This window comes from Bos indicus, chromosome 20 (assembly GCF_029378745.1).
Source record: "Bos indicus isolate NIAB-ARS_2022 breed Sahiwal x Tharparkar chromosome 20, NIAB-ARS_B.indTharparkar_mat_pri_1.0, whole genome shotgun sequence".
NCBI lineage: Eukaryota > Metazoa > Chordata > Mammalia > Artiodactyla > Bovidae > Bos > Bos indicus.
Window position 1 is genome coordinate 41215377 of NC_091779.1, and position 15517 is coordinate 41230893.

Sequence of the window (15517 nt, forward strand, 5' to 3'; positions counted from 1 at the left end):
ATAAATGGACTAGAGGTAGATCCAGCAATATGTCTTTCCAGACCAATTATCAATTATTCCAATACCATTTAGCATTTTATTTAGTAGTGATGTTCATTCTCCCAACCTCCATTTTGAAATATCACCATTATCATAAACCAGTGGTTCTCAACCACATTTCAGTTTTGCCCCCAGGGGACATTTGGTAATGTTTGGAGATATTTTTGGATGTCGATACTAGTTATCGATAACACTGAGGAAGAGAAACCCTTTGTTAAACCAAAGTTCCTTTGTTGCAGGCCTGTTTCTACAGTAGTCTTTCATTCCTCAATCTTCTCTATTAAACTCTTTTTTCTATTTATTTTTTACATATTTCTTTAACTGGTTGCATCGAGTCTAGTCATGGCACACGGAATCTGCCTTGTGTCCTGTGGGATCTTTCCTTGCGGTACATGGACTCTAGTGGTGATGCACAGGCTCCAGAGTGCTTGAGCTTCGATAGTTGCAGTTCGTGGGCTTAGTTCTCCCGCAGCATGTGGCATCTTAGTTCCCTAACCAGAGATTGGACCAATGTCCCCTGCATTGCAAAGTGGATTCTTAACCTCTAGACCACCAAAGAAGTCCTTAATCTCTTTTAATTTTTAAAACTTCATAGTGTGTTTTAAAATTCTGATGTCCTTTTCATCAGAGTTTCCCCCTCTCTGTTCTCTGCTGCTCATTATAAAGACCATCTTGCACTGTTTGGGGGTTTTGTTTTGGGTTTTGTTTTGTTTTGTTTTAAGTGTGTTTTGTTTTGTTTTGGTTTTCTCATGTTCTTTTTCCAAAAGAACTTGACTGCCATTTTGTTCAGTTTAATGAACTCCAGGGTTCTTTTAATTATTTTTAAGTAGTACTGTATTGAATTAATAGATAATTGATAGAATATCATCACTTTTGCAGTGACAATAAAGAAAGTTTTGTGTTTTATTTTTGTCCTTTTATTAGATTTGCACTAACTCTATAAAAATTAATTTAGAACTTTTGTTCTTTAAACTCTGAAACAGTTTTTAGGATCATCAAAAATACTGTTTTTTGAACATTTGTAAAATTCATTTGACATTATCAGTTCCCAGTCCCTTATAAAGAGGGTAGCGCTTTCTTGATTTCTTTTATTGTGAGTAACTGTTTTGTTTAATTTTTCCTTCTCCTGGAGTTAATTTTGGCAACTTTTCCTAGAAAAATTGACCCATTCAACCAGATACTCAAAACTTTTATGTAATAGAGTTCTGTGCCCTTAAAGTTTTAAAAATGCCTATTATAGCATCTTTATTGTTTTAATTCTCTGATTGATTAGTCAGTAATAGCAGGTGCAGTATTGGAGCAAAATAACCAATGGGTGTTTCAGTATTTACTTGTGATGAAAATTCAATGAATTATTGATAGATTTTTAATATACAAATGTATGTACATTATATAACTTAAACTTTTTTTAATATATAAAAATACAAGCATTCTATATTATCATTTTACTTCCTCCTTCTTTCAGCTTCAGTCCATGCAACCCAGGTGTCCTTGAGACTCTTTCTGTTATATTATGTCTAAGCTTCAGTACTTTTGAGACTGGACTCTCAGGCCACTTCTCAGCTATTCTTGAAGTCTGAAAGTCTCACTGCAGATGGCCCTTTACCCTACACCTTGCTTTTTCTCTTCATCAGAGAGAGCCATAAACTTCAAGGGACCCTCTCTGCTTTGAGGGTGCAGAGCTTTAAGAACTGAGTGGAAAGAGAGGATGCACAGGTCAAAGGAACTAGGGGAACATGGGCCATGGCAGAGTGATGATGGACGAATCAGGGAGGGCAAAGAAAGCTGCTGGCCAGTCTTTGAAATCATGTACATATAACATAAAATACCAGTATTTTGGTAGTTTAAAGCACACCAAAATGTCAGTACTTTGACATTTAAATAGCTCTCAACATTATATCCTTTCAGTTCAGTTCAGTCGCTCAGTCGTGTCCGACTCTTTGCAAGCTCATGAATCGCAGCACACCAGGCCTCCCTGTCCATCACCAACTCCCGGAGTTCACTCAGACTCACGTCCATCAAGTCAGTGATGCCATCCAGCCATCTCATCCTCTGTCGTCCCCTTCTCCTCCTGCCCCCAATCCCTCCCAGCATCAGAGTCTTTTCCAGTGAGTCAACTCTTCACATGAGGTGGCCAAAGTACTGGAGTTTCAGCTTCAGCATCATTCCTTCCAAAGAAATCCCAGGGCTGATCTCCTTCAGAATGGACTGGTTGGATCTCCTTGCAGTCCAAGGGACTCTCAAGAGTCTTCTCCAACACCACAGTTCAAAAGCATCAATTCTTCAGCACTCAGCCTTCTTCACAGTCCAACTCTCACATCCATACATGTGTACAACATAGTAATTCCATATTTTAATACATTATGAAATGATTATTGCAGTAAAACCAATTACTACAATATTGTTGACGATATTCCCTATGTGCGCTTATATACCTGTGACTTTCTTATCTAAAAGCTGGAAGCTTAATGTCTAAATCCCCTTAATATATTTCAGCTATACTGCACCCTCCTAAACTCATTTTTATTAGCATTTATCTGGTATGTTTCTGGTATTTTTCTATCCTTTGCCATAATTCTTATCCTTTTCTTGTTCTTTTTTATGTGTGAATATGTTTCTTTTCTGATTATTTAGACAATTAGTTGTTGACCTTATAGTTTTATATGGTATTTTCATTGCATCTGTTTAACAATTTTAGATAATGTCTGTTAACCTCTCATCTATAAAAGCTGAGAAAATGATCACTTCCTCCTCCTCCTCCTATCCTCTTGGGTTTTTGTTAGTATTTTCTTTTTTTTTTTTTCATTTGTTTCATTCATTCATTTATTTTAATGTGTCAAAACCTGTTTCTTGATTTATCTGTTTTACTCAGTGAATGCTGATTCCACTTAGAAAACAGGAAAGTTTACACTTAATGCTTTTTTAAATCTTAAAGGTTTAAAAATTACTACATTTACCTTATGTGTCAGTATATTCCCTTTGATTATTTAATGGTCTCTATTTAAATGCTTTGGTGCCAGCCACTAGGGCTTTACTGGGGTTTCCTCTTTTTATTTCTTGGTTGACTGAATTTTATCATCATGTAGTTTTTATCAAAAAGTGTTTGAAGTTTTTAAAATTTCTTTCATGTTTGAGAATCTTTGCCAATTACCATTACTTTATTGAAAAATGTATTGTTAGGTCGCAATTTTTTCTCCTCCCTTTATTGGTATTGCTCCATTATCTTTCAGCATTGAGTATTGCTAAATCTAGTTTATGTTAATCACTTAGTCATGGGGTCACCAACTCTGTGACCCCATGGACTGTAGCCCTCCTAGCTCCTCTGCCCATGGAATTCCCTAGTCAAGAATCCTCAAGTGGTTAACCATTCTCTTCTCCAGGGGATCTTCCTGATCCAGGGGTTGAACCTAGGTCTCCTGCATTTTGTGCAGATTCTTCACCATCTGAGCCACCATAAGTCCAGCCTATTTTTCTTGCCTTTACCTTTTCTGCAGGTTGCTAAAAAATTCTGTCTTTATCCTTGAATTTTAGTAACTTAACCAAATTATGTCCTGGAATCTGTTGTTAGTGTCATCATTTCATTGAAATCTTTGTCTGCACATTTGACAAATGATTAATATGATCCTCTATTTTCAGTTCACTTCAGTTGCTCAGTCGTGTATGACTCTTTGCGACCCCATGAATTGCAGCACGCCAGGCCTCCCTGTCCATCACCAACTCCTGGAGCTTACTCTAACTCATGTCCATAGAGTTGGTGATGCCATCCAACCATCTCATCCTCTGTTGTCCCCTTCTCCTCCTGCCCCCAATCCCTCCCAGCATCAGAGTCTTTTCCAATGAGTCAACTCTTCGGCATGAGGTAGCCAAAGTATTGGAGTTTCAGCTTCAGCATCAGTCCTTCCAATGAATACCCAGGACTGATTTCCTTTAGGATGGACTGGTTGGATCTCCTTGCAGTCCAAGGGACTCTCAAGAGTCTTCTCCAACTCCACAGTTCAAAAGCATCAGTTCTTCAGCACTCAGCTTTCTTCACAGTCCAACTTTCACATCCATACATGACCACTGGAAAAACCATAGCCTTGACTAGACAGACTTTCGTTGGCAAAGTAATGTCTCTGCTTTTGAATATGCTATCTAGCACCACTTACCCTTATATTGGATTCCCTTTGTCCCATATATTTATTATCTTTGTGATTGTTTTAATCTTTGTTCTCTTTCCTCTTTTGTCCCCTGTTACTGTTTTTTTGGTGATAATTTAGTTTTCACCCATGTCCCAATATTTACTATTTATAATTCATTTATTAGTTTTATAATAATGTTCAGTTTGCTTAATTAGCTCTGCAGTCTTCCTTTTCGTCTCAACCTTGAGGTTTTAATTTTATTGGTTTTTTTATTTATCAAGTTATCTATAACTCAAAATGTTGACAGTTGTATCTTTATTCCCTTAAATTAAGATTCTTCCAGAATAAATTATTTTCTAAGTAAATATTATTTTTTAAATAATAAAAATTTGATTCACAGCAAAACTGAGCAGAAAGTACAGAGTTCTCACATACTGTCTGTCCTTACACATACAAAATCTCCCTCTCAATATATGCACCAGATTGATACATTTATTACAAGCAATGACTTAACAGTATCATTCAAAGTCCATCAGTTCAGTTTAGTCGTTCAATTGTGTCCAACTCTTTGCAGCCCCATGGACTGCAGCACGCCAGGCCTCCCTGTCCATCACCAACTCCCAGAGTTTACTCAAACTCATGTCCATTGAGTCAGTGATGCCATCCAGCCATCTCCTCTGTCATCCCCTTCTCCTCCTGCCTTCAGTCTTTCCCAGCATCAGTGTCTTTTCCAGTGAGTCAGCTCTTTGCATCAGGTGGCCAAAGTATTGGAGGTTCAGCTACAACATCAGTCCTTCCAATGAATAATCAGGACTGATTTCCTTTAGGATGGACTAGTTGGATCTCCTTGCAGTCCAAGGGACTCTCAAAGTCCATAGGAAGTAGATTTCACTCTGTGTTCCACCCAAATGCAAAGATATCACGCCTGGTTTGTTTTAGTTTTTTTCATTTCTTTAGGGCTTAGCATTGTCAGTTCCATTTCCAAGTCATCCTTTGATACTAAAACGTGCAAACAAGAACTGTCTTAGTTTATTCACACCTTTTAAAATACTTCTATTTCTTCCCGCATGAGCTCTGCTTTGAGGATTGCTTATGGAAAGGAGTAGTGTTTGGCTTTCTCTCTTGGCATGTATTCTTTTTTTTTTTTGGATGCCCCATGTAAAGAACTTAGTTCCTCGGCCAGGTATTTGAACCCAGGCCCCAGCAATGAAAGCACTGAGTCCTAACTACAGGACTGCCAGGGAGTTTCTAGACATGGGCTTTCTCTCTTCTGTTCCCTAATTCAATGTGCTGTGGTAGTCTTTGAGGTAGATTCCCTTGGCACACCTTTAGGCTTCAGATTTCAAACCCACAGTGGCCTCCTAGAGCCTTTGCCTGTGCAGAATTTGCTGTTTTTTTCCTGAAACTCTTCACCATCTCCTTTCAAAAACACCTTTCTGTTTACCTGAATCAGAAGAAGGTTTGGGGTGTGTGAAGCCACTTTGGGAAACTTCATTGAGAGTTCACAGCAGTCTTTGATATTAATTTTCCCTGTTTCTTACTCCTTCGAAAGAGCTTATTTTTTTTGTTGTTTGTTTTATCTGCATGTTAGTCAAGTCTGTATTTATTATTAGAGATAATTAGATGTGGATAATTGGAATTCTACTCTTCCCTACCTGTCTTCGGCAAAGAGCCTTCAAAACTGATGAATTCTGTTGCTTTTCCTTTCTCTTTTTAGATGAAAGGTGATTATTTTTAGAAAAATTTCTTTGCCTCAGGCTGCCCGCAACATGACTTGTTCTTACTTTCTGAGTTGAGAGAGTTCTGGTGAAATTTTTGGATTTTTTTTTTTCCCCCACTCAACTGCCAACCCCTTCCCCATTGTCTTCTAAAGAGCCAGTTAGGGAAGTATAAATGGAGAGTTGCCCAAGGCCACTCACTTTCTTAGAAATACTCTTTCACTGGCCTGTTCCTCCATTTAATTGAAGCCATTTTATATTTATTTGGGTGGTGGTAGTGTGCTTCATACATATTTCTTTAATCATAGCCAGGTTTGGGGGGCAAGAGATCTTGAGATTTGGCTTTGCACTGTCACCTTAAGCAGAGAGTAACTTTTCTTCTTGGTTTGCATGAAAGAAATTTGAAGTTCTTGTGAACTTGATCTTCAATTTTGTTTAGCCTTCAGATTACTTATTGAATAAATCTAAGTCCTACCACCTGCCTTTAGTGTTTACCACTACAGTGAGTACAGCAAATAATATACTGCCTTCAAATTAGTTCTTCTTTTGTCCTAAATCTGTAGTGATAAGTAAAGAAAGTATAGGTAAAATTCTCTTGTAAGGTTGATCTGACTTAAGAATTGCTGTGTAGAATAGAAACCTCCTTTAGATTAGTATACCTTTAGAATGGTATACCTGCTGTAAATTGCAGAAAGGCATTTTTTGGTAAAAAGTGTTTTAATGTTTATTGTATATTTTATTTTTTAAATCTATATTAAGCTAAGGAATATTTTATGAAAGAGAATCATCTGTCATGGATGAACCTCCGAAACATGCTGAGTGAAGGAAGCCAGACACAAAAAATTATACATTATATGATGGCATTTGTATAAAATATCCAGAATAGCAGATCCAGATAGATAGAATGCAGGTTGGCGGTTGCCTGAGGCTTAGAGAATGAGAGAACGAGGAGAAACTGCATGATGGGCCGGGGGTTTTACTTTGGAGTAGTAGAAATGTTTTGAACTAGATAGAGGTGGCTGTTATTCAGCATATTAGTAAGTGTACTAAATGCCACTGAAGTGTTCACGTTAAAATAGTTAACTTTATATTATATGAATTTTATCTTTCTTTATTTAAAAAAAAAAAAAGAATTATCTGTGAAATGAGATAGTCCCCAAAGAAGAGGCTGAGAGGCCATAATTGTTCTTTTTGTTCATACAGCAGTTAGAATATGTGCTCCACATACCTTTTCACGTATTTTTTTTTCATGTGTTAGTCGCTTTGTTGTGTCCAAGTCTTTGCAACCCCATGGACTGTAACTCCCAGGCCTCTGTTCGTGGAATTCTCTAGGCAGGAATACTGGAGTGGGTGGCCATTCCCTTTGCCAAGTGATCTTCCTGATCCAGAGATCAAACCCACTCTCCTGTATTGCAGCCAGATTCTTCACCATCTGAACCACCTGGAAAACCCTATATATATATATATTTTTTTTTTTTTTGGAAGAGTGTATTAGATTTTAGTGATGATGACTTGTAGTGAGAGAGCTCCTGTCAGTTTTAGAACCAGTGAGGAGATTCTGAATGATAAATGGTAGAACACTGACATCACAGGGCAAATAACTTTCTTTTCGCTTGCAGGAGTAAGTTACTACTGTTAAAGATGGGAAGGAAGAATATAATACCACATGAATGTTTCCCTAAAGCAAATATTGCAATCCTGGATTTCATGTCATTTAATATATAATATTTAAGAGAGCGTTTCTTTTTTAAGTAACTTTTGCCATCAGAATCCTTTATATTATTGCCTAAGTAATCATTTCCCTTGTTTGATTCTGTTTGTCTTTGATGTTGTCCTTTTACTTTTTTTTGTCCTTTTACTTTTGAATGCATGCATTTAAGAGTATATAAACCTCCTATGTTCTACTTTTGTTGCTTGCCTAACCATGGACATCTGCTTGGAGACCAGCCATGTTCCATAGAAAATTAACATTTTTAAATTGCTTGCTTCACAGCAAATGATCTCAGAAGGCAGACAGTTGACTTAGTTTTACTGTGATTCAATATATGGACTTTGTGTTCCATAAATACTCATTTCTTTCTTGGTTCTTATTTAGTTTCTACTTTAATACATAAGTATAAATTATATATTCCCACTAGAGGTCAGTCAATAAGCAGGTTTTTAAAAAGCATTGAATTACCTTTAATATTTTTGTATCTTGACATAGCTATATTCTGGGGCTTCCCAGGTGGTGCTAGTAGTTTAAAAAGCCCACCTGCCAATGCAGGAGACTTAAGAGACTCAGGTTCAGTCCCTGGGTCAGAAAGATCCCCTGGAGGAGGGCATGACAACCCACTCCAGTAATCTTGACTGGAGAATCCCATGGACAGAGGAGCCTGGCAGGCTACAGTCCTTTAGGGTTGCAGAGTTGAACATGACTGAGCACTTAGTATGCATGCACCTGTATTATAGCTGATTAGTGAATATTTGTTTTTCCCTTAACATTCTCTAAAAGTACTTATATAAATTTGAGGTATTTTTGGAAAGGAACATATTTTAAGACATCAATTTTGTATTTTAGTAACTTGTTAATTACAACCCTTGATTTCTTTAATTAACAGGATTATTTTCACATTTCTTTCCAAAAGTATTCTGATCATAGGTACTTACTAAGTATTTTCTATATGCCAGCCATTTATGCTAGGCAAAGGGATTCCATAAATGACAATTGACAATCCTTATTTTCAAAGATTCCAGTCTTTTGGACATCTTGAAATAATTCTTGTCTGGACAGGAAAAGTGTTTAATATGCATTCATAGAGTTGCCTAGATAACTGAAGCTGATGCCTTAAAATACTAAAATTTTTAAATGAAGACCCTTTAAGGGTCTTGTGTCTTGAACAGTTTTAAATGTCTTGAACAACTTCCTACGTTCTTCAGCTTAATTAGACTGAACCATCTTAATTTTTTTTTGTTGCAATTTACATTTATCATTATTGACACCTGTTTTTCTCAGATTTTTTTAAACTTCATGCTCCTCCTAGCTGTCATCTTTTTTTTTTTTTTTTTTTTTGCTTTTTATGTGTACTCGCTCTTCAGATTCGTATCTCTCTTACAACTTATTCCTAATTTGTTTGGAACTAAAACCTCCACATGTCCAATCTTTTAAGAATTATTCTTACTTAAAAGATGCGAGTAATGGCCTTGGGGTGAGTAAGTGGATGTGGTTTTTACCTCTAATTAAATCTATGAGTTTTTTAAGTACACAACTAAAAATGGATCCTCAGTGTTTTAAACTTCATTATCATTTTAAGGGTTTCATTCTAGTTTCAATCTGTTTCGTTTCTTTGAATTGTTACTGGTGATTTTATTTAAAATTTGAGTAAAAGCTGCAATGTGGATAAACCTTAAACATAATGCTAAGTAAAAGAAACCAGACACATAAAGTGACTTATTATATGGCTCCATTTATATGAAATGTTTAGAAAATGCAAATCTATAGAAATAGAAAGTGGTTTATTGGTTGCCAGGGGCTGAGGAAAGAGAATGGAGAATGGCTACTAGTAGGTGTGGAGTTTCTTTGGAGGTGATAAAATGTTCTGGAATTAGAGAATGGTTATGGTTGAACAACTTTGTAAATGTACTAAAACCCACTGAATTGTACATTATATCTTAATTTTTAGAATCTAAATGGAAGCAGATCTTTCTAATAAACTCTTCAAAATGCTTTCTGGATCTAAATCCATACTTCTTTTTTTTCTTCATTGGTTTTAACTGATTTTGAGTCTCAAATGTAATTTACCGTGAAAGTATAATTTATATTTTCTTTAAGGATAATAGAAGTACAGTTGTATGTTAAATGAAAATTTAGATAATTGTTCTTAAAGGAAAAATAAAAGTCATCTTGGTAGAATATGGTCTTGCTATAACTCTTCAGTATTATCGGTATGTAGGCATTAAAGAACAAGTATATGTGAGCCCTACATATCTAAAGAATTTTAAGGACTGTCATATTTTAATAGAAAAGGATAGCAGTAACTGAAAATCCAAAACAACCCATTAATCTATTTTTCTTCATTAAGCACACATTACAAAATAATTTTTAAGATATAAATTATATATTGCCTTATTTTGTTTTCGTTATTTTTAATTTTATATTACATGTAATTTTTATTTTCTGATTTTGTGACTTGTTCAGTGTGATTTTTTTCAATCTTTAAAATGTTTTTTGTTAATAATTTTACTTATTTTTTGCTCTACTGGATCTTCATTGCTGTGCGGACTTTGCTCTAGTTTAGGCGAGCGGGGGCTTCTCTTCAGTTGTGATGCACAGGCTTCTTCTCATTGTGATGGCTTCTCCTGTTGCAGAGCACAGGCTCCAGGGCACTCAGGCTTGAGCAGTTGTGGCACTTGGGCTCAGTAGTTGAAGCTCCCAGACTCTAGAGCACAGTCTCAATAGTGTGGCACATAGGCTTAGTTGCTCTGCAGCATGAGGGATCCTCCTGGACCAGGGATCAACCCATGTTCCCTACATTGGCAGGTGGATTCTTCACCACCAAGCAATCAGGGAAGCCCCAACCTCTAAAAGTTTTAATGACAGTTTCATAATTATTTTGTCATTCTGAAAATGAATAATTCCTTTGGGCTGTAAGCTGTCAAACACATTTTTATGTTTTTGTTTTTAGGCAATGGAGTTACTAGTAGAGAAAGCAATCAGTAGTGCTTCTAGTCCTCAAAGCCCTGGAGATGCTCTGAGAAGAGTTTTTGAGTGCATTTCTTCAGGGATTATTCTTAAAGGTAAGTTTTACTTCATTTTTAATGTTTGTGTGTTTGATAGTTGAATGAGAATTATTCATTCTTCTACAAATGGATGATGATAATGCTTCATTCTGCCTATGGTGATTGCTGTAGGTAGTCCTGGACTTCTGGATCCTTGTGAGAAGGATCCCTTCGATACCTTGGCAACAATGACTGACCAGCAGCGTGAAGACATCACATCCAGTGCACAGGTACCATTGTGTTCCTAATCCCAGGGCTTTGTTTTATCACTTCCCTTACAGTTTTAGTTTTTTATAGTTGTCCTCTAGAAGAAATTACCATGTAGTATTCATTATTCCTGCTTCTTTAGTAAGTAAGCCCTTAGGATATAATTTAAACTAGATTTCATTAATCTTCAATTTTATTATATTAACTCTGTGTGTGTCCTGTATAAATATAAAAATACTACAGTATTTTCAGTATCATTAAATCTAGTTGTTATATTATATGTCAGGATCAGTAGAGCAACTATTCATGTCCTCTGGGTATACAGAAGTGATGTGCTGTTTGGTTTATGGAAATTTTTGTAATGATTTAGCCTTTCCTGCCACTGAAAAGGCCAGCTAATATAGTAATTAAAAGTGTGGGCTCTGAAGTCTAGACTCCTGAGTTTAAATACCAGCTCTGCATTTCATCTATAAGGGATAAGAGCAGTATCTGTCTCAAAGAAGATTGTTGGGAAGATTAAATAAATTAATCTTTCATTCAGTCTAAAACTTATACAACTTTCCTTTTTTGACTCCAGAAGTGTACTAAGAGGAGAAATGTCTACCAACTATAAACAATAACAATCTAGTCTAAGGCAGTTACACTGGTTGGACTTAAGATTTTGTTCTGTTGTCTCTTCTGGCAAGGATAATTTGAGAGGTCAGGATTAAAATAAATTGTTAGATTAAAAGTAATTTGAGGAAGAGTCAGTAATAATAGAACATTATGAATATCTTACAGACACACAAGATTTCCAATTTGTATTAAACAAGTTTTGTTTTAATTTCTTTGGGTTTAATTTTCTAGGGAAGATGACAGTTTACCATAAGTGGCTTTTTTTTCTTCGTTGGTACTTAAGAAATTATTTTTTGGGTAAGAAGTAGGGCATTTGAAAACTAATAAGAGAATTCTTAGTTGGAAGGAAGGAAAGCTTTAATGTGACTTTGAAGAAAGTGGTCTGATTTTAGGAGGTAGTTAGAAGTGTCCTTGTTAAAAGTGAAGAAGTGAAAAGTGTTAAAAGTCAGTGGGAAAAAAGGGAACCTCATACACTGTTGGTAGGAATATAAGTTAGTGCAGCCACTGTGGAGAATAGTATGGAGGTTTTTCAGAAAAACTAGAGCTGCTGCTGCTGCTGCTAAGTCGCTTCAGTCGTGTCCGACTCTGTGCGACCCCATAGACGGCAGCCCACCAGGCTCCCCCGTCCCTGGGATTCTCCAGGCAAGAACACTGGAGTGGGTTGCCATTTCCTTCTCCAGTGCGTGAAAGTGAGAAGTGAAAGTGAAGTCGCTAAGTCATGTCCGACTCTTAGCGACCCCATGGACTGAAGCCCACCAGGTTCCTCCATCCATGGGATTTTCCAGGCAAGAGTACTAGAGTGGGGTGCCATTGCCTTCTCCGAAAACTAGAGCTACATGACCCAAAAATTTCTCCTAGGTGTATGGCCAGAAAACAAAACAAAAAACTTTAATTTGAAAAGATATACATACCCCAGTATTCATAGCAGTGTTATTTACAATGCCAAGATAAGGAAGCAACCTTAGTGTCCATCAGCAGATAAATGGATAAAGAAGATGTGGTGTATATATACAATGGAATACTACTCAGCCATAAAAAAGAATAGAATTTTTGCTATTTCCAATACTATGGATAGACTTGGAGGGCATTGTGCTAAGTGAAGTTAAGTCAGAGAAAGACAGATACTGTGTATCACTTATGCTAAGTCACTTAAATTGTGTCTGACTCTTTGCAACCCCATGGACCGTAGCCCACCAGGCTCCTCTGTCCATGGGATTCTCCAGAGAAGAATACTGTAATAGGTTGCCACACCCTCCTCCAGGGTATCTTCCCAACCCAGGGATCAAACTCACATCTCTTTATGTTTCCTGCTCTGGCAGGCAGGTTCTTTACCACTAGTACCACCTAGAAAGCCCATCACATTTATTTGAAATGTAGAAAATACAGCAAACTAGTGAATATAACAAAAATGAAGCAGACTCACAGAACAAACTAGTGGTTACCATTGGGGAGAGGGGAGTGGGAAGGAGCAGTATTGGGGTAGGGAATTAAAAGGTACAAACCATTGCATATAAAATAAGCTATGAGAAACACTGGACTGGAAGAAACACAAGCTGGAATCAAGATCGCTGGGAGAAATATCAATAACCTCAGATACGCAGATGACACCACCCTTATGGCAGAAAGTGAAGAGGAACTCAAAAGCCTCTTGATGAAAGTGAAAGTGGAGAGTGAAAAAGTTGGCTTAAAGTTCAACATTCAGAAAACGAAGATCATGGCATCTGGTCCCACCACTTCATGGGAAATAGATGGGGAAACAGTGGAAACAGTGTCAGACTTTATTTTGGGGGGGCTCCAAAATCACTACAGATGGTGACTGCAGCCATGAAATTAAAAGACGCTTACTCCTTGGAAGGAAAGTTATGACCAACCTAGATAGCATGTTCAAACGCAGAGACATTACTTTGCCAACAAAGGTTTGTCTAGTCAAGGCTATGGTTTTTCCTGTGGTCATGTATGGATGTGAGAGTTGGACTGTGAAGAAGGCTGAGCGCCGAAGAATTGATGCTTTTGAACTGTGGTGTTGGAGAAGAGTCTTGAGAGGCCCTTGGACTGCAAGGAGATCCAACCAGTCCATTCTGAAGGAGATGAGCCCTGGAATTTCTTTGGAAGGAATGATGCTAACGCTGAAACTCCAGTACTTTGGCCACCTGATGCGAAGAGTTGACTCACTGGAAAAGACTCTGATGCTGGGAGGGACTGGGGGCAGGAGGAGAAGGGGACGACAGAGGATGAGATGGCTGGATGGCATCACGGACTCAATGGACATGAGTCTGGATGAACTCTGGGAGTTGGTGATGGACAGGGAGGCCTGGCATGCTGCAATTCATGGGGTCGCAAAGAGTTGGACACGACTGAGCAACTGAACTGAAGAATATATTTACAGCATAGGGGAATAGTATATTAATAATAACTAAATGTGTATAACCTTTAAAAATTATGAGTCACTGTATTGGACACCTGTTAATTATTTAATAATTGTACATCAACTATACTTCGATAAATAAAAGTGAGGAAGTTACGTATACTGCATCATTCCATCTATATAACATTAATGAACTAACAGAACAGATGAGTGATTCCCGGAGTTAGGGATAGGGGCGAGGATATATGTGGCTAGTGAGAGTCTTGTGGTGATAGTATAGTGCCTTGTGATGGTGGTTAATGCAAACCTGCACATTTGGTAAAGTTACATAGATCTGTATACATCACACATAAACCAAGTGTGTATATAACTGGTGAAATCTGAATAAGCTCTATGGATTGGACCTAGGTCAATTTCAGTTTCTTTGTTGATGGGCCATAGTGCCCATATTAATAATTCACTTTTTTCCCTTGTCTGGGACTTTTCTTCTTTTCCTTCCATAATATTTACCTTTGTTTTTGTATCTGTATTCTCTAGTGATCTTTTTCGAGTTGCTTCTGCAAGATGTAGCTTTTGTCATTTATTCTGATGCCTTCCTGTAAGTGTCCAATAGAGCAGCATATCTTTGAAAGGGCACATTTTAAGGTTATCTTCCCTCTCAAAAAAGGATTAAGTAAACTTTACATCTTCTTTGATGTTGTTTTTAAAAATTTCAAGATGAATTTGTATGGGAATAATTTTAGTATCATCAAATTTCATTTGCTTTTAAATCATTTCCAATTATACATTAGAAATGTCTCTTGTTAGAATTTAGAGGTACATGCAAATCACATGCAGAGGAAGAGCTTACAGAGTGCTCACTCCAGCCTCAGATGCTACTGTGGTTTTCTTTACTGAACTAACTACTCTTCTATTTTGAAACCCCTAGTATGAGAATAGGCTGATGATCAGTAGCAATATTTCTGTAGTAAAAGTGTGTTACTATTCATTATTATGCAGCAGATAACTTTGGATATTTTCTTTAAATGGAGAAGAAAACCTTATTCTGTTTTATCTTTGGGAAATACCTTTTTTTAAGTAACTCTAAATAAATACTGTCCTATTATGATAAATAATCCCTAGTTTCACCTCATAAATAGTAACATTATGCATAATTGCCAGAAAGTGGAAACATCCCAAGTGTCTATCACTTGATGGATGGGTAGGTAAACACATGTGATATATTCATACAGTGGAAAATTACTCGCCATTAAAAGGAATGAAGTGCTGATATGTACAAGGTAGATGAATCTTGAAAACCTTATGCTAAGTGGAAGAAGCCAGACACAAAAAGTCATATTGTGTGATTTTGTTTATATGAAATGTCCATAGTAGGCAAATCTATCTAGTTACAAAAGTAGATTAATAGTTGCAAGGGCCTCAGGGTAAAGGGATTGAGGAATGACTGCTATTGGGCCTTGGGGTTTTGGGGGGTGAGGGGAGGTTGGAACATTGGGAAGGTGATGAAAATGTTCTGGGATTAGAGAGTAGTTAATGTTGAAAAATTGTAAGTATACTAAAAAAAAAGCAACAACTGAATTGTACACTTTACAAAAACAGATCTTATATGGAATTATATCTCAAGAAGTAGTCTAAACAATTCTATTGAAGATTTAACCACATAGTGAAAGTTGCCTTTTAATCAAATGACTGTA

At 36.9% G+C, this 15517-nt stretch overlaps 1 protein-coding gene across 2 annotated transcripts in view; it reads left to right on the forward strand.

Annotated features, from left to right (window-relative positions):
• Positions 1–15517, forward strand: part of ZFR (zinc finger RNA binding protein) — an 83785-nt gene that overhangs the window by 66151 nt on the left and 2117 nt on the right. For both annotated transcript variants that reach the window (XM_070774791.1, XM_070774792.1), the window contains 2 exons: positions 10543–10654; positions 10769–10866. In XM_070774791.1, coding sequence (XP_070630892.1) covers positions 10543–10654; positions 10769–10866 — 210 coding nt within the window. The remainder of the gene's footprint in view (positions 1–10542; positions 10655–10768; positions 10867–15517) is intronic.